We start from the raw sequence: 18,207 nt of genomic DNA, 5'->3' as shown, positions 1-18,207 counted from the left end.
ATATAAAATTTCCTTTTAAAATAAATTTATTTAATTTTAAAAAGTGAATCCATTTAAAGATGTTATGTACATAGGAGAGGTAGATTTGGCCCAAATCATGTATAAGGCATGCGAATGGTTAAAGTCTAGGAAATAAGGCTCTAGTCTAAGACTCTGATCTTACTAGTGAGGAAACTGAGTCCCAGGAAGAGAAGTCCCTTTCCTGAGCTTTTATGCCCAGTTACACAGAGCTGGGGCTAGAGCTCTGGTCTTCCAGTGTTCAGACCTAGGCTCTCCTGGGGAACTTATCCTCAGTGCAGCCAAGCCTGAATTGGCCACCGTGTATAGGAAACCATCTTTGTTGAAAATGGATGTCTCCCCTTCCTGCCTCTGTGCAGTGGGGAAAAACTCTTTTATATCTGGTAAAGAAGTCCTTGCTTGCTCCCAGAGTCACAACTAGGCACCCTTGTCCATTCTTCAGGTTTGGACATGAAGAAAAAGGGGACTTTCATTGATCCAAAGCCATTCCCTAAAATTAACAAAACCCCCAATTCTCAATCTCTTTCTGATAAAAATACAAAGCAGTAATCAGCAGATTAACTAGGATAAGTGCCCTTTGCTTGTCTATGTTCTCACCTCCTTCAAACAACTGTTTCAAGAAGGCCCTGTGATCAAACCAACCTGCATCCTCCCCTGGACTGGGGGCTCCTGGTTCCCATTCCATAACTTAAGCTTTCTGGAAGAGCTCAGGTCAACTCCCACAAACTCTGCAAGTGATTTTCTTGTCCTAGAATTTTATTCTGCTAAATTGCTTAAAATAGGTGGACTGTCAGATGGGACTTTTATTATTTTTATTAATTTTAAATTTAAAATAACTCAAAAAAGTAATACAGGTACATGGTAAAAATGTAAAACCATACAAATGATATACAATGCATTAAAAAATAAAATCCAAAAAAGTAAAAAACACAATTCAACTGATAAACTTGAAGATTTAGTTGGCTTTGTTCAACAATTCATGAACTGAGCAGCATCCCATTTAGCACACAGAAAGGAGCTCTGAAGAACAGTAGAAAAGGAAAGGTTTTTTAAGGGCAGAAATTGGGTGTGAAAAAAGGAAGTTTATTAGCAAGCATTGTTTTAGGCAAGGTTGTTTTCCTAAGAGGAACAGAAGGAGTCTGTTAGGAAGATTTCCTCACCAGTGCTGACCAGGTGATTCCAGATGGCGGGTTATAGGTTACATTCCTGGGAGAGGCTGTAACTGTGATTAGGTTAGCAATTAAGTCTTGGGTTGCTGACATGGGGCTTAGCATGAGTGACTCCCCTTTGGGCCGGTTGTCTTTTTTAACAACTCCCCTCTTGATCAGACTCTCAGCTAAACAGAAAAATGGGATCAAAATTTAAGGAATTAGAACCATTCCCAGCCACTGCTCTTAAGTTCTTGAAGTTTTGTTGATTTTTTGTGTGGTACTCAAAAGTCATGATGTTTTTTTTTCTTAATCCCTGAGATATTCACAGGCCATGACCTCACACAATTTTTAAGTTGGTTATTTTCTTCATTCCTTTTCTGACATCTTAGTCTAAGGGAGATCATGCTTGGTGGTTAGTAGCTGTAAAGATGCATTTAAAACTATTGAGAGAATACAGTGCACAAGGGAGACTACTGTGATTATTATAAACAGGATAATTCCCAATGTCTGAAGTGCACTTCAGGGCCAAGGTCCCTAAGACCCAAACCAATCAAAATTAGGTAAGTCAAAGAAAGACCCCTGTTGAAGGAACCACCTTTTCAAGCCAAGTGGCTTGTTCAGTGATATTATATAACTGAGTTTCAACTTCCCCAGGATTGCTAACCCAGGTATATCAGGTGGTATTAGCTACAATACAGACACCTCCTTGCTCAACTAGAAGATACTTAAGGACTGTCTTGTTATGAAGAAAAACTTTGTCCAGAGAGTCTAAGGACTTTTCTTGGGCAGCTATTGTTTTAGCAGTAGATTCCACAACAGTTTCAAGAGTTGAGAGTTCCTGGGCATGGATTCACTTACATTTATTCCTAACCAGAGGAATGGTGCTCAACCAAGCTAATTTTGAATCATGGATGTCTCCTGGTAGTTCCTATTTGAGTCTGCAGGATACAAGGTTCCCTGGGTTTGTGGTTGTTAACAGAGACAGGAAAATGGACCAGAGATCTCTAGAATTGTGGATAGATCAGAGCTTTTGATGACAAATCCTGTAGTCTGAAGGGTGACCCCCTTAGTAATGACCTGGAAGATACAGATAACAGCATTATCTTTCCAGGCCAGGGCCAAAGTAAAGGAAAGAAAGGGAAGAAGAAAGGGTTTCATGTTCAGTTAAAGTATGAAGTCTTGATCTGGCATCTTGGGTAGAAGCAATTTACCAATGCTGTCTACTTCCCTTCCTAGTCAATTTTATTTTGAAGTGTCCAGCTGGTGTATAGGACCAGATGTCAAGTCCTTCAGCTGCAAGATATGTACCTAAGGTTCAAGCCCCTGAAGTTTGACTGCCATCTGAGTAGTGAGGAGGACCTGGTACAGTCCCTTCCAAGGAGATTCAAGGGCATTGTTCTTAGTGGTTCCAAATCAGAAATGTGGGAGAACATTGGAAATGTTGGTATGGAGAATTGTAGCAGATATTTGAGAAAACTAAGAGAATAGAGGACCCAGTCCAGTTTACAGGTATATGACAAAATCTCAAAGACAATTAACAGGTTAGAATCTAATATAGACAAAGGTACAAACATAATTTTTCTCTCTGCAATCACCCTGACTTTTTTTTAACCAAAGATACAGTAAAACAAATTTGCAGTAAACTTGGTCTGATTATTTATATAGGTGTAGTAAGAATAGTGATTGGCCATATGAGCATTCTTTTTAAAGGCTGCTTTTTTTTTTTTTAAGAGAGGTACCAGGTCAATTTTTCCAAGGGGCTTTATTAGTTCTATAAAGTCATCCTTAGATCTTTAAAGCTGTCTGGTCATATCTGAGTCTATACACATCTCTCAAATATGACATTCCAGTGAAAGCCTTGGTAATCTGTTAGGAGAACAGACTTTCACTGAACTTATGTAAAAACTAACAATTTTGTCATAAAAAGAATAACCAAGAGTTTCCAAATTCTGAAGGGATCAGGTAGGGATGAAAAGTAAATGTTTCGTCTTTGTTTACAAAGGTATACTTTACCAAACTATTGTCATAAATAGATTAAGACAAAAAGTTTGTTCAAATCTGAAAAAATAAAACATTAAAGCAGCAATGTTTCAAATAAAAAGTCATAAAAATTATAATCCTCCTCCTCAGTTCATTCAGTTCTATGTTATTAATTCATTCAGTCCTATCTTGTTCTGCTTGAATACAGTTCTTTCCATTTGTTCTGGAAATTCTTACCCAGGTCATCTTTACGATATTGAAGTTAACAGAAGCCTGTGCTTGCCAGAGTACTTTCCATAAATCTCCTTGAAGATGAAGCTCTTTTGTAGGAATACTTTTGCAAAAGCACCTGAGTAAAACATAAACTGTCTATAAATGACGAAGTCCTTTTAAAAATGCCCATTGTTAAAGATCTGATGAGAGTTCATTATAATGGAATTGACGAGAAAATTCAGTATTTCTGAGAAACACAACATTTTCAAATAATAACTGGAGCTTCACTTTCGGAAAAAATTACTTTCTTTTCCCTCAACAAAAATACATACTTCCACTTCTCATACCTTCTTTTACCAAAACATACATCCTACTTTCCTTGCATACAAGGATGTTTCTCTTATTTCTAGTAATTTTACTTACATATATTAGAAGTTTTTAAACATTAGAAACCTGTAATTTCTAGTAAAAGTAAGAGGTAAGCAATTGTGAACTTTTACATTAGTATTTTGTTTCACAAATTTATAATGCGTTCTTATAATTTCTAGAGACATGTTTTCTCATAGTAAAATTTACACTGTAGTACAAAACATGTTTTACTAATCAATCCAAATATCTTTAGTTCCTCTGTGAGAGGGAGCTAAAAGTGGATAATTAACTAATCATTTATGTTCAGTAATTAATGTTTCAGTATTTTGTCTTATTTGAAAATGATCCAGATACTTAATGACCATCCATCACTTAATATAACTTAGCAAAATTTTAAGGTTTCAGGTTATCAGAAAAATTTGGGCAAATTTAAAATATTCACCTAAAAACTTTTATCCTACTTACACCTGTTTAATTTACTTGTTCTCAACAATCATGTTTAGATTACTTATGAAAATTTCATCAAACCAAGTTATTTTTTTGCTGAAAAGTTTTGTAAAGAGATAGTATCAACTTGTTTGATTAGTAAATCCAGGTAGAATAAAAACTGTATGTCTGCATTATTTTTAATATTGATAACTCTGAAGAAATGTCTATTTTAATTAAACCAATAAGTTTAAAGCAGCATTTAATTACTAAAAATTATCTTGGATCACATGAACCAGAGAAGCATTTGGGTTTGTTTTCATTATGTTTTTAAGAATTTCACATAAGCACTTAATTTTCTTTAGGTAAGTTAAATAAAGCTCTTCTACAAATTAATATTTTGTAATACTATCCAGGGATAGAAAATGGCACACATCTATGTAACACACATAAACATGCAGACAGTTGTAAACAGGGACCTTATAGCTTCTGTTGTAAAATTATTACCATGAGACAGGTACAACATCGCAAAACTTACTAGCTCATAAAAGAAAAGTTGGAATAAGTTTACCTGCTTAGACGGCTAAACCTTTTTTCTTTTTTTATGGTATCATTGATATACAATCACATGAGCAACATTGTGGTTACTACTACATTGCCCTCATTATCAAGTCCCCACCACATACCCCATTACAGTCACTGTCCATCAGTGTAGTAAGATGCTATAGAGTCACTACTTGTCTTCTCTGTGCTATACTTCCTTCCCCGTGCCCCCCCTACATTATGTGTGCTAATCATAAAGCCCCTTAATCCCCTTCTCCCTCCCTTCCCACCCATCCTCCCCAGTCCCTTTCCCTTTGGTAACTGTTAGTCATTCTTGGCTTCTGTGAGTCTGCTGCTGTTTTGTTCCTTCAGTTTTTGCTTTGTTGTTATACTCCACAGATGAGTAAAATCATCTGGTATTTGTTTTTCTCCTTCTGGCTTATTTCACTGGGCATAATACCCTCTAGCTCCATCCATGTTGTTGCAAATGGTAGGATTTGTTTTCTCCTTATGGCTAAATAATATTCCATTGTGTGTATATACCACATTTTCTTTATCCATTCATCTACTGATGGACACTTAGGTTGCTTTCATTTCTTGGCTATTGTAAATAGTACTGCGATAAACATAAGGGTGCATAATGTCTTTTTGAAACTGGGATATTGCATTCTTAGGGTAAATTCCTAGGAGTGGAATTCCTGGGTCAAGTGGTATTTCTATTTTTAGGTTTTGAGGAACCTCCATACTGCTTTCCACAATGGTTGAACTACTTTACATTTCCACCAGCAATGTAGGAGGGCTGCCCTTCCTCCTCATCCTTGCCAGCATTTGTTGTTCCTAGTCTTTTCTATGTTGGCCATCCTAACTGGTGTGAGATGATATCTCATTGTGGTTTTAATTTGCATTTCCCTGATAATTAGCAATGTGGAGCATTTTTTCATGTGCCTGTTGGCCATCTGAATTTCTTCTTTGGAGAAGTGTCTGTTCATATCCTCTGCCCATTTTTTAATAAGGTTATTTGCTTTTTGGGTGTTGAGGCATGTGAGTTCTTTATATATTTTGGATGTTAACCCCTTGTTGGATATGTCATTTACAAATATATTCTCCCATACTTTAGGATGCTTTTTTGTTCTGCTGATGGTGTCCTTTGCTATACAGAAGCTTTTTAACATGATGTAGTTCCATTTGTTCATTTTTTATTTTGTTTCCCTTGTCCAAGGAGATGCAATCAGGAAAAAGTTGCTCATGTTTATATTCAAGAGATTTTTTTGCCTATGTTTTCTTCTAAGAGTTTTATGGTTTCATGACTTACATTCAGGTCTTTGATCCATTTTGAGTTTATTTTTGCATATGAGGTTAGACAATAATCCAGTTTCATTCTCTTGCATGTAGCTGTCCAGTTTTGCCAATACCAGTTGTTAAAGAGGCTGTCATTTTCCCATTGCATATCCATGGATCCTTTATAATGTATTAATTGACCATATATGCTTGGGTTTATATATGGGCTTTCTAGTCTGTTCCACTGGTCCATGGGTCTGTTCTTGTGCCAGTACCAAATTGTCTTTGTAGTATAGCTTGAATTTGGGGAATGTAATCCCTCCTGCTTCATTCTTCCTTCTCAGGATTGTTTTGGCTATTCGGGGTCTTTTGTGGTTCCATGTGAATTTTAGAACTATTTGCTCTAGGTTGTTGAAGAAGGCTGTTGGTATTTTGATAGGAATTGCATTGAATCTATAGATTGCTTTAGGCAGGATGGCCATTTTGACAATATTAATTCTTCCTATCCATGAGCACAGGATGTGTTTCCATTTATTGGTATCTTTTTTAATTTCTCTCATGAGTGTCTTGTAGTTTTCAGAGTATAGGTCTTTCATTTCCTTGCTTAGGTTTATTCCTAGGTATTTTATTCTTTTTGATGCAATTGTTAATAGAATTGTTTTCCTGATTTCTATTTCTGCTAGTTCATCGTTAGTGTGTAAGAATGCAACAGATTTCTGTGTATTACTTTTGTATCCTGCAACTTTGCTGAATTCAGGTATTAGATCTAGTAGTTATGGAGTGGATTCCTTAGGGTTTTTTTTATGTACAATATCATGTCATCTGCAAACAGGGACAGTTTAACTTCTTCCTTGCCAATAGGGATGCCTTTTATTTCTTTATGTTGTCTGATTGCCATGGCTAGGACCTCCAGAACTATGTTGAATAAAAGTGGGGAGAGTGGGCATCCTTGTCTTGTTCCCAATCTTAAAGGAAAAGCTTTCAGCTTCTCACTGTTAAGTATAGTGTTGGCTGTGGGTTTGTCATATATGGCATTTATTATGCTGAGGTACTTGCCTCTATACCCATTTTGTTGAGAGTTTTTATCATGAATGGATGTTGAATTTTGTCAAATGCTTTTTCAGCATCTATGGAAATGATCATGTGTTTTTTTGTCCTTCTTCTTGCTGATGTGGTGGATGATGTTGATGGATTTTTGAATGTTGTACCATCCTTGCATTCCTGAAATAAATCCCACTTGATGATGATGGATGATCTTTTTGATGTATTTTTGAATTCAGTTTGCTAATATTTTGTTGAGTATTTTTGCATCTATATTCATCAGGGATATTGGTCTGTAATTTTCTTTTTTTGTGGTGTCTGTGTCTTGTTTTGGCATTAGAGTGATGCTGGCCTCATAGAATGAGTTTGGAAATATTACCTCCTCTTCTACTTTTTGGAAGCCTTTAAGGAGGATGGGTATTAGGTTTTCACTAAATGTTTGATAAAATTCAGCAGTGAAACCATCTGGTACAGGGGTTTTGTTCTTAGGTAGTTTTTTGATTACCATTTCAATTTCTTTTCTGGTATTCCTGGGTCAGCCTTGGAAGGCTGTATTTTTCTAGAAAGTTGTCCATTTCTTCTAGGTCATCCAGTTTATTAGCATATAATTTTTCATAATTATTTCATAATTATTTGTATTTCTGTGGTGTCCATAGTGATTTTTCCTTTCTCATTTCTGATTCTGTTCATGTGTGTAGACTCTCTTTTTTTCTTGATAAGTCTGGCTACGGGTTTATCTATTTTGTTTATTTTCTCAAAGAACCAGCTCCTGCTTGCATTGATTCTTTCTATTGTTTCATTCTTCTTAATTTTATTTATTTCTGCTCTAATCTTTATTATGTCCCTGTTACTGAGTTTGGGCCTCATTTGTTCTTCTTTTTCTACTTTCGTTAATTGTGAGTTTAGACTGTTCATTTGGGATTGTTCTTCTTTACTGAAGTAGGCCTGTATTGCAATATACTTCCCTCTTAGCACAGCCTTTGCTGTGTCCCAGAGATTTTATGGTGTTGAATTATTGTTGGCATTTGTCTCCATATATTGCCTGATCTCTATTTTTATTTGATCATTGATCCATTGATTATTTAGGAGCATGTTATTAAGCCTCCATGTGTTTGTGGGCTTTTTTGTTTTCTTTGTGTAATTTATTTCTAGTTTCATATCTTTGTGATCTGAGAAGTTGGTTGGCAAAATTTCAATCTTTTTGCATTTACTGAGGCTCTTTTTGTGGCCTTGTATATGATCTATTTTGAAAATGTTCCATGTGCACTTGAGAAGAATGTGTATCCTGTTGCTATTGGATGCAGTGTTCTGTAGATGTCCTTTAGGGCCATCTGTTCTAATAAGTTGTTCAGTGCCTCTGTCTCCTTACTTATTTTCTGTCTGGTTGATCTGTCCTTTGGAGTGAGTGGTGTGTTGAAGTCTCCTGAAATAAATGCATTGCATTCTATTTCCCCCTTTAATTCTGTTAGTATTTGTTTCAATATGTAGGTGCTCCTGTGTTGGCTGCATAGATATTTATAATGGTTATATCCTCTTGTTGGACTGACCCCTTTATCATTTTGTAATGTTCTTCTTTGTCTCTTGTGACTTTCTTTGTTTTAAAGTCTATTTTGTCTGATACAAGTACTACAACTACTGCTTTTTTCTCCCTATTAGTTGCATGAAATATCTTTTTCCATTCCTTTACTTTCAGCCTGTGTATGTCTTTGGGTTTGAAGTGAGTCTCTTGTAGGCAGAATATAGATGAGTCTTGTTTTTTTATCCATTCAGTGATTCTATGTCTTTTGATTGGTGCATTCAGACCATTTACATTTAGGGTGATTATTGATAGGTATGTACTTATTGCCATTGCAGGCTTTAGATTCGTGGTTAAAAAAGGTTCCAGGGTAATTCCCTTACTATCTAACAGTTTAATTTAACTCACTTACTATGCTATTAAAAGCACAATCTAAAGGTTCTTTTTTTTTTCTTTTTTCTTCCTCCTCTATTCCTTATGTATTAGGTATCATATTCTGTACTCTTTGTCTATCCCTTGATTGACTTTGGGGGTAGTTGATTTGATTTTGCACCCTCTTAGTAATTAATTGTTTTACTTTGCTGTGGTTTTATTTCCCCTGGTGACAGCTATTTAGCCTTAGGAATACATCCATCTATAGCACTCCCTCTAAAAGGCACTGTAGAGGTGGTTTGTGGGAGGTAAATTCTCTCAGCTTTTGCTTATCCGAAAATTGTTTAATCCCTCCTTCAAATTTAAATGATAATCTTGCCAGGTAGAGTATTCTTGGTTTGAGGCCCTTCTGCTTCACTGCATTAAATACATTGTGCCACTCCCTTCTGGCCTGTAAGGTTTCTGTTGAGAAGTCTGATGACAGCCTGATGGGTTTTCCTTTGTATGTGACCTTTTTTCTCTCTCTAGCTGCTTTTAAAAGTCTGTGCTTATCCTTGATCTTTGCCATTTTAGTTATTATATGTCTTGGTGTTGTCTTCCTTGGGTCCCTTCTGTTGGGAGATCTGTGCACCTTCATGACTTGAGAGACTATCTCCTTCCCCAGACTGGGGAATTTTTCAGCAATTTTCTCCTCAAAGACACTTTCTATTTATTTTTTTCTCTCTTCTTCTTCTATAATGTGAATATTGTTCCGTTTGGATTGGTCACACAGTTCTCTCAATATTCTTTCATTCTTAGAGATCCCTTTTTCTCTCTGTTCCTCAGCTTCTTTGTAGTCCTCTTCTCTACTTTCTATTCCATTTACTGTCTCTCCTACTAATTGAATCTGCTTTTAAATTCCTCCATTGTATGTTTCATTTCCTGTATGAAATTTCTTAATGATTGAATCTTCATCCTAAATTTGTCCCTGAGTTCTCAAATATTTTTCTGTATCTCCATGAGCCTGTTTATGATTTTTATTTTGAACTCCCTTTCAGGAAGATCGGTGAGTTTGGTTTCATTTGACCCTTTTTCTAGTGTTTGTGAGATTTTTGTTTGAACCAGGTTCCTTTGACATTTCATATTTATATGTGGCTCCCTCTAGTGCCCAGAAGCTCTAGTCTCTGGAGCTGCTCAGCCCCTGGAGTGATGTCAGGGATTTCAGGGGAGCAACGCTGGTGTCTGGGGTGAGGAAAGAGCTGTTTCCTGCTTCCCAGCTGCAGTGCCTGTCTCCATTGTCAGAACCAGTGAGCAAAGCACACAGGTATAAGCCTCTGTGCTTTGCGTCTGTAGCTGCCGTAAGCAGGGCCTCCCTCTGGCTGGCCTGACACCAGGGCAGGGACTGCCAGTTTGTGAGCCAGTGCCAGCAAGCCAGAAGGAAGGTGCAGCAGGCTGTGTATCATAGTGGGAGGTCTCGGAGCTGAGTAGCCAGCCAGGGGGATGGAGTGCCTGAAGCTCCTGCAAGTTCCCATCCTGGTGGGCAGAGTGCACCCAGACAACCTTGTCCACTTATCCCTTCTCCCACACAGCAAGCTCAATGCCAATCCATCCCTTCAGCAGCCCTCTCACTGCTAGGAAGCCTCTCAGACTGCCCACTTTTCCTTTGTCCCAGAGCAGCCAGATGTGGATCCCTGTCCTCCACAGATGGCTGGAATCTATCTTTCCAAGTATTCTGCCTGTCTTAGCTTTCCAACCCCACTAATCTCCGGAGCACCATGCAATGTAGGTTTGTGCTCTTGAAGCAGATCTCCAGGCCTAGGTGTTCAGCAGTCCTAGGCTTTCACCCTCTCCCTGCTCTGTTTCTCTTCCTGCGGCTGGTGAGCTGGGGTGGTGGAAGGGCTTGGGTCCTGCCAGATCAAGGCTTTGATACATTACCCTGTTTCGTGAGGTCTGCTCTATTCTTCAGGTGTATACAGTCTGTTGCAGCCTTCTTTCCTGTTGCTTTTTTAGGATTAGTTATATTAACTATATTTTAGTAATATATGTGGTTTTGGGAGGAGTTCTCTGTCTCACCTCTCACACCGCCATCTTGAATTGCTTTCCCAGGTAGAGTATTTACATTTCAAAGACACAGGGAAAGAATGAAAGCTCCTCTAAGAAGGACTTTTGTTTCCTAAAGCCAAAAACTTTTATAATACTTATAAGTCTTTTCAGATAAATAGGGGAAGTTTGGGAACTGGTAAAAAGCCAGGCCAACTTTGAACTATTTTCAGAGAAAATAAGGGCACTGCTTTCTGCAGCTAATTGTGTTGCAGCCTAAATATTACCAAGAAGCTTATCTGACCATCTAACCATGTAATTTTCACTTTGCTTCTCCCTTTTCCTAGTTTCATTTAGCTTAGGGGAGAAGGCCTACAAACTTAAAAGTAATCCTGTTAAATATCTCTTTATGGAAGCTTCATGCAAAGAGAGCAGAGTTCAGAACTGACAGGAACTTAGCTATGGCCCTTGGAAATGGTGAGAAAGACAGAAAACTCAAAAGGGTTTGTGGATACCATGCCTGTGTTTCTAATTGTCCTGAATGCCATCAGAAGATTCCTTTGATCCCACCACTGCCACCAAATCTATTAAAAACAAAATTCAACAGTAAATTTGAAGATCTAATTGGCTTTATTCAATGACTCATGAATCAGGTAGCATTCTATCTAGCAAATGGAAAGAAACTCTGAAGACCTGTAGAAAGGAAAGGTTTTTAAAGGCAAAAATGGAGCAGGAAAAGGAAATTAATTAGCAAGGAGAACAGTATTTCAGGCAAGGCCTCCTTCAAGGTAGACAGTTTATAAAATGTGAGAAAGTATATGCAAAATACATATCCAAGAAAGGACCAGCATCTATAATATGTGAACAACAGTTGAAACTCAATACTAAAGAAACAAACAATCCCTTTAGAAAATGGGCAAAAGACATAAACAGACAGTTCCCCAAAGAGGATAGAGAGATGGCAAATAAGTACATGAAAGGGTGTTCAACATCATTAGTCACTGGGGAAATATAAATTAAAACCACAATGCAATGTCCCTACACACTTACTAGAATGGCTAAAATAAAAAATGTGGAGAAAGGGGAACCCTCCTACACTGTTGGTGGGAATGTAAACTAGTTCAACCATTGTGAAAAGCAGTATGGAGGTTCCTCAAAAAAATCAAAATAGAAGTACCATTTGACCCAGGAACTCCACTCCTAGGAATTTACCCTAAGAACACAGCAGCCCAGTTTGAAAAAGACAAATGCACCCCTATGTTTATCACAGCACTATTCACAATAGCCAAGAAATGGAAGCAACCTAAGTGTCCATCAGTAGATGAATGGATAAAGAAGATGTGGTACATATACACAATAGAATATTATTCAGCCATAAGAAGAAAACAAATCCTACCATTTTGCAACAACATGGATGGAGCTAGAGGGTATTATGCTCAGTGAAATATGCCAGGTAGAGAAAGACAAGTATCAAATGATTTCACTCATCTGTGGAGTATAAAAACAAAGGAATAACTGAAGGAACAAAACAGCAGCAGAATCACAGAACCCAAGATTGGACTAACAGTTACCAAAGGGGAAAGGCCTGGGGAGGATGGGTGGGAAGGGAGGGAAAAGGGGTGGGGGAAGAAAAGAGGCATTATAATTAGCATGTATAATGTGGGGGGGCGCATGGTGAGGGCTGTACAACACAAAGAAGACAAGTAGCGATTCTACAACATCTTACTGATGGACAATGACTGCAATGACGAATGTGGGGGGAACTTGGTGATGGGGGGAATCTAGTAACCATAATGTTTCTCATGTAATTGTAGAGTAATGATACCAAAAAAAAATAGTGACAACACCAATGCTAGTGAGGATGCAGAGAAACAGGTTTACTCGTACACTGCTCATGGGAGCACAAAATGGTACAACCACTGTGGAAAATAGTTTGGCAATTTCTTAAATAACTAAATATGCAGCAATCCAGCAACTGCACTCCTAAGCATTTATCCCAGAGAAACGAAGATTTATGTTTACACAGAAATCTGTATGCAGTTTATAGCAGCTTTATTCATAATAACCAACTAGAAAAAAACCCATGTCTTTCAATGGGGTGAATAGTTATATCCACCCCATATTTCTCTATATATGTATCTCCACGGAATACATTTCAGAAATAAATAAAATAAACTATAGATACATATAACAACCTGAATGAATCTCCAGAGGATTCTGCTGAGTGAAAGAGCCAATCCCAAAAGGTAACATGCTATATAATTCCATTCATAGAACATTCTTAAATGACAAATTATAGAAATAGAGAGCAGATTAGTGATTGCCAAGCATTACGTGGGGGAAGGGCCTTAGCTGGAAGTGGGTGTGGCTAGAAAAGGACAGTATCAATATGGTTCTGGAAATGTTCTGTATCTTGATGGTATCAATGCCAATATTCTGGTTGTGATATTGTACTATAGCTTCCCAGGTTGTTACCATTGGGATGTCCTGGGTAAAAGGTACTCAAGAACTCTCTGTATTATGTCTTACAATTATCTCAAAATAAAAGGTTTAATTAAAAAAATCACCAGAATAAAAATGTTAGCTTTCATAACCTCAAAACAAACAAAAAGAATGAAGAAGTTCCGCATAAATATATGCCTAGAAGGATGTCAAAGCATATGTTGTTAGGTAGAAAGAGTAAGCTATTTATGCAATCTAATCCAATTTTAATTTAAAAATTCAGTGTATGTGCATAGGTTTGCATGAGCAAAGAAAAAAGCATGGAGGAATCCACACCAAACTGTTTACAGCGGTATTAGAAGGGTGAGCAAGGGAAAAGGGAGCTGCTGAATCTGTATAATTTTTGTGCTTCAAATAACTAGCTCAAAATGCAAAGAGTACCTTAACAAACTTTAAAAATGTATGTATATTTTCCATTTCATTAAAAAGTATTGGTAAATATCATTTTTGGCACCAACCTAATATTCCATCACATTAACATACTCTACTACACGGCCATTAATTTTTTGTCTAACATTGTATCCTATTCACAACACTATTATTTTTATACCTACATCTTGGTTTGCATTTTTAAACTACTGTTTTAAGGATAAAGTTTGAGAAATGCAGTGAAGGATATGAACTTTTAAAAATAGTTGGTATACACTGCGAGATTTCTTCCAGAAAGGTTCCATCCATTTACAATTAATCTAGTTCATGCAACCATGTGCCTTTTTCAATAGCACCCCTGCCAACACTGAGTAGTATTATTTTAAACTTTTTTTTTCTAATTTGATAGTTGAAAAACATATTATGGTTGTTTTAATTTGCATTTCTTTGATTCCCAGTGAGACTGAAACAATGTGCTCCTTTCTAAAAATTCTTGTCTTTTGTGTCAATGCTTTTGTTCTGTTTCTCTGATTTGATTTTCCTCCAGGAACAGCTCGCTGCCCAACATCTCAGTTCCTGACAGTGGCAGTGTCTCTCTCCTGACTCACCAGTTTTTGAACCACAGAGTCAATTATATTTCTCTACTTAATCCCTTGTTTCCCATTGGTCACCCAGTGTTTTTCTATTTCATAGTCTTTGTTCCCATGGAAATGCCACCACCATTAGCTAAGGCCACGTGCCTCTCACCTGGATTATAGTGAAAGCTTGCTGGCAAGTCTCTGCTTTGATTTCCCTTCCACCTGCTGCAGACTTTCAGAGCAATGTGACTGCATGTCACTGCCTAGTCCATGAGACCATGAGACTAAGCCGAGAGGTCTCTGCTGGACATTCATCCCCTCGGCATCACTTCCCACAGCTTCCCAACTGGAAAACCCTATGCCAGGTGGTTTCCATGCTGCTCAGATGTGATGGTTATCTGTGCTGCTTTCCTGGAGCCTTCCCCTTTCCTGGATGTCCTCGCTGCTTCCCTTTCCTCTAGTCCACTGCCTATACCTCCTTTAGACTTGGTGCACTCCTGCTTTCCCGCCATGAATTTATCCCCCATACCCTTAGACCTTTCACACCACCTTGTAATTGCTTTTCCGAAGTATGGGCCAGCCTGGGCAAATGGGCCCAGAAAGGGAAAAGGGAAGCAACGAGGAGGAATGATTCTAAGGAAACATGGTACATTTCACTTTGAACCAATGAGTGTTGGGTGATGACAGGATATTCAGATAGAGTTATCCCTTGGGCCACTGGGAATGTGGGTCCAGAAGTGAGGGGACAGGTTGGGGCTAGAAATATCAATTTGGGAGTCATTTGCAGAGCTGACAGGGGATGAGGAGGAATTTAGAATGTCTATAGAAATGGGGAAGAGGGTCCAAGGCAGAGTCCGGGGGAACACCTAAATGTGAATGTCAGAACAACAGCCCACGATGAAGAAAAGGGGATGGTGCTTAGATACAGAGTGAATCAGAGGAGGTGAAAAAGGGCAGAAGCAGAGGAGGCTAATCTTTCAAGAAGTTTGATAAATTGTGTAAGGAATGTAGTAGGGTTTCAGAAAAATGGGGAACTAAACCAATGTGTAGATCCAGGGGAAAGAGCCAGTTGGGTAGGAACCAAAGGGACTGATAAAGGGGAGGTGGGTGAGTGCTGGCGTGCCGGGGGGAGCGTGTCCAGGACTACAGGATTTCCGGAAAGGTCCCTGAAGATGATGACAGTGAGCGGTGGGGGAGGGGACTGTGAGGTCTGGAAGGGGAGAGAAGGGGGAATGCCTGGCCAATATGGCATCCAGTCTCCTACACTGAGACAGATAGTGAGAGGGCGTACGGTAGCTCAGGAAGGCAGAGGTAGTGCCCAGGGGGTTGAGGGTAGGGGTTTTATCTCAGCCACCTTCACCCCATCCCTCATTCTAAGTAGAAAACTGTGTTTGCTATGCAATGTTAGCTTCTGAAGTTCTCCTCTTCAGGAATTCTGAAGCAGCTGCTACATACACCCAGAACACGGGTAGCTAAAAGAGAACTTCTTCTTGGAGATGGTTGTAAGATAAATGAGAGGCTGGAGGGGACCACATGTCCATGTCTGAAGAACTTTCCAGAGGCAGTTCTCAGAGTGTATCCAACAGGCCTGAATTGAATTCTGGCTCCACCACTTAGAAGTCAAAATTCGAAAGGTAGACAACGTTGTATAGGGAAAAGCTCCCCCTCCCATACCTGTCTCATGGGTATTCATTTCCTCTCCCAGAGGCAAACAAGGTTACCATTTTCCTATGTTTACTTCTAGAAATAACTGTTCATATTCAAGGCAAATAGACAGAAAAATAGATTTCCCTCTTCTTCTTAAAGAAATGGTAGCTGGTTAATATCTTGCTTTGTTCAGTTAATGGTGTTTCTTAGGCATTATTCCATCTCAGAGTATTAAGGGTTTCCTTGTTCCACTGAACAGCACTGTAATTTACTTAACCTATCTTCTTGCGGTTAACCTGATGTTTGGTTTTGTATGTGCATTTGTGATTCTAGTACCTATTACAAATTACCTTCCAAAGAAAGTGTACTGGTTTATGTTCCTGCCGACAATGTGTAAGTAAGAGTTTGGGCAACTAGTTAATCTCTCTGAGCCTCAGTTTTCTTATCTGCAAAATAAGCAAAGCAGTGCTGATTTCTCGGAATTGTGAAGATGACCTGAGACGATGCGTATGAAGTATTTGGCATGTAGGAGTTGGTGATCTGTAAATAAGGATATTGTTTTCTTTTGGATTAGTGAGGTAGGGTCCTAGCTAGGTACATGAATGCAATGGAATCTCATTACTGGTCTAGGTTCTCTGATTAGGGCGAGGAACAAATTCTGCAAGAGATTAGCAACTCAGATCAGAAGAGTGTGGGCACTGCTCTCGCTGGGGCTGCCATGTCTCCAGGGTACCCCAACTCCCCCATATGGCTTCTACTCCCAGGTCCCTCCAAGCTGAAAACTCGAGTTGACACAAAAAAAATCCTGTGGGACCAGGGATCATTTCCTCTGCTCATCAGAGACCTTGAAATAACAGACTCAGGGACTTACATCTGTGAAGTGGAAGACAGAAAGATCGAGGTGGAATTGCTGGTGTTCAAATGTGAGTGGGGTGGGCCTGGCATGAAGATACCGCCAGCGAACCTCCCTTTGTTCCAGCTCCCATCCCCACCCCAAAACCAGGGCCTGAGCTGGTCCAGACTCAGACCAGACTGGCCACCATGTCTCCTCACACCCTCCTCAGGCCCTGCAGGGGGAGGGGAAGGGCTGGAAGGAGGGAGAGAGACCGGGAGGAGAGGAGGGGGAGGAGGAGGGGAATGGAGCCCTGCCTGGGGCAGGGTCGGAGTAATGGAGAGATGCTCTTGGTTCCCAGCTTCTTCCCTTCTCCTTGGGGATGATGTGTGTGTGACATAGGTGACCTGGTCCCTCCACAGTGACCACCAGCCCGAACACTGGCAGCAACATCCGCCTGCTGGCAGGGCAGAGCCTGACCCTGACCCTGGAGACCCCGTCTGGTAGTAACCCTTCAGTGCAATGGAAAGGCCCATGGAATAAAAGCAAAATGGGGATCAAGAGCCTCTCATTGTCCCAGCTGGGGCTGCAGGAGAGTGGCACCTGGACGTGCACCGTCTCCCAGAACCAGAAGACACTGGTGTTCAAAGTAAACATCTTGGTGCTGGGTAAGAGGAGCTCCTCCCCCTGCAGTATCCCCCAGCCTCAGTGGCCACAGACCTTCTCTGATGTCACTGCTCTGCCCCAGGGCTGGTGCTTGGGTTTGGGGGAGGCTCGGACCAGCCCCTTGAGAGTTGAAGCCCATCCTGAGGGGTACACTGGGCCCTCTCTTCCTCAGGGTGCTGGGCATGGAGGAAGGAAGGGACAGGGGATGTAAGGATGTAGGGGGCTCCACAGGAGCAATGTCCAGGGCGTCTATTTTCTTTGTTGCCTCAGTTCCCCATTCCCACCAAGCTGGCGTCTCCACTGACTCAGGGAGTCTAACACCAGCAAGTCAGCCACAGTGAAATTCCCCATTGCACCTCTAGAAGCCTGAACTAGGACCTGGGAGGAACCAATAGCCCAGAATGCAGGACCTACTCCCACCCTCACCCCATCCTGTCCTCCAGTGCTTATGTGACACAAGGTAGGGTAGTGTGGTGGTTAGTACATGGACCAGATTTACATCCTGGCTCTGACCTAACCACACAATCTTGAGCAAGTTACTGAACCTCTGTGCCTCGGTTTCTGCATCTGTAATATGATGCTCATGGTGATAGTATCTACCTTGTAGGGTTTTAGTGAGAATTAATGCATATAAGACATTTAGAATGGTGCCTGGCACATAGGGAGCCCAATGTAAGTATTTGCTCC

General features: G+C 39.7%; 1 protein-coding gene across 3 annotated transcripts in view; it reads left to right on the top strand.

Annotated features, from left to right (window-relative positions):
- CD4 (CD4 molecule) overlaps nucleotides 1–18,207 on the top strand; it is a 28,914-nt gene that overhangs the window by 7,541 nt on the left and 3,166 nt on the right. For all 3 annotated transcript variants that reach the window (XM_017670757.3, XM_017670758.3, XM_017670756.3), the window contains exons 4-5: nucleotides 16,787–16,945; nucleotides 17,277–17,522. In XM_017670757.3, the coding sequence (XP_017526246.1) occupies nucleotides 16,787–16,945; nucleotides 17,277–17,522 (405 nt within the window). The remainder of the gene's footprint in view (nucleotides 1–16,786; nucleotides 16,946–17,276; nucleotides 17,523–18,207) is intronic.

The sequence above is a fragment of the Manis javanica genome, chromosome 15 (assembly GCF_040802235.1).
Source record: "Manis javanica isolate MJ-LG chromosome 15, MJ_LKY, whole genome shotgun sequence".
Lineage (NCBI taxonomy): Eukaryota > Metazoa > Chordata > Mammalia > Pholidota > Manidae > Manis > Manis javanica.
Note: the sequence above shows the minus strand (reverse complement) of the source record. Positions and strands in the feature narration are given on the sequence as shown.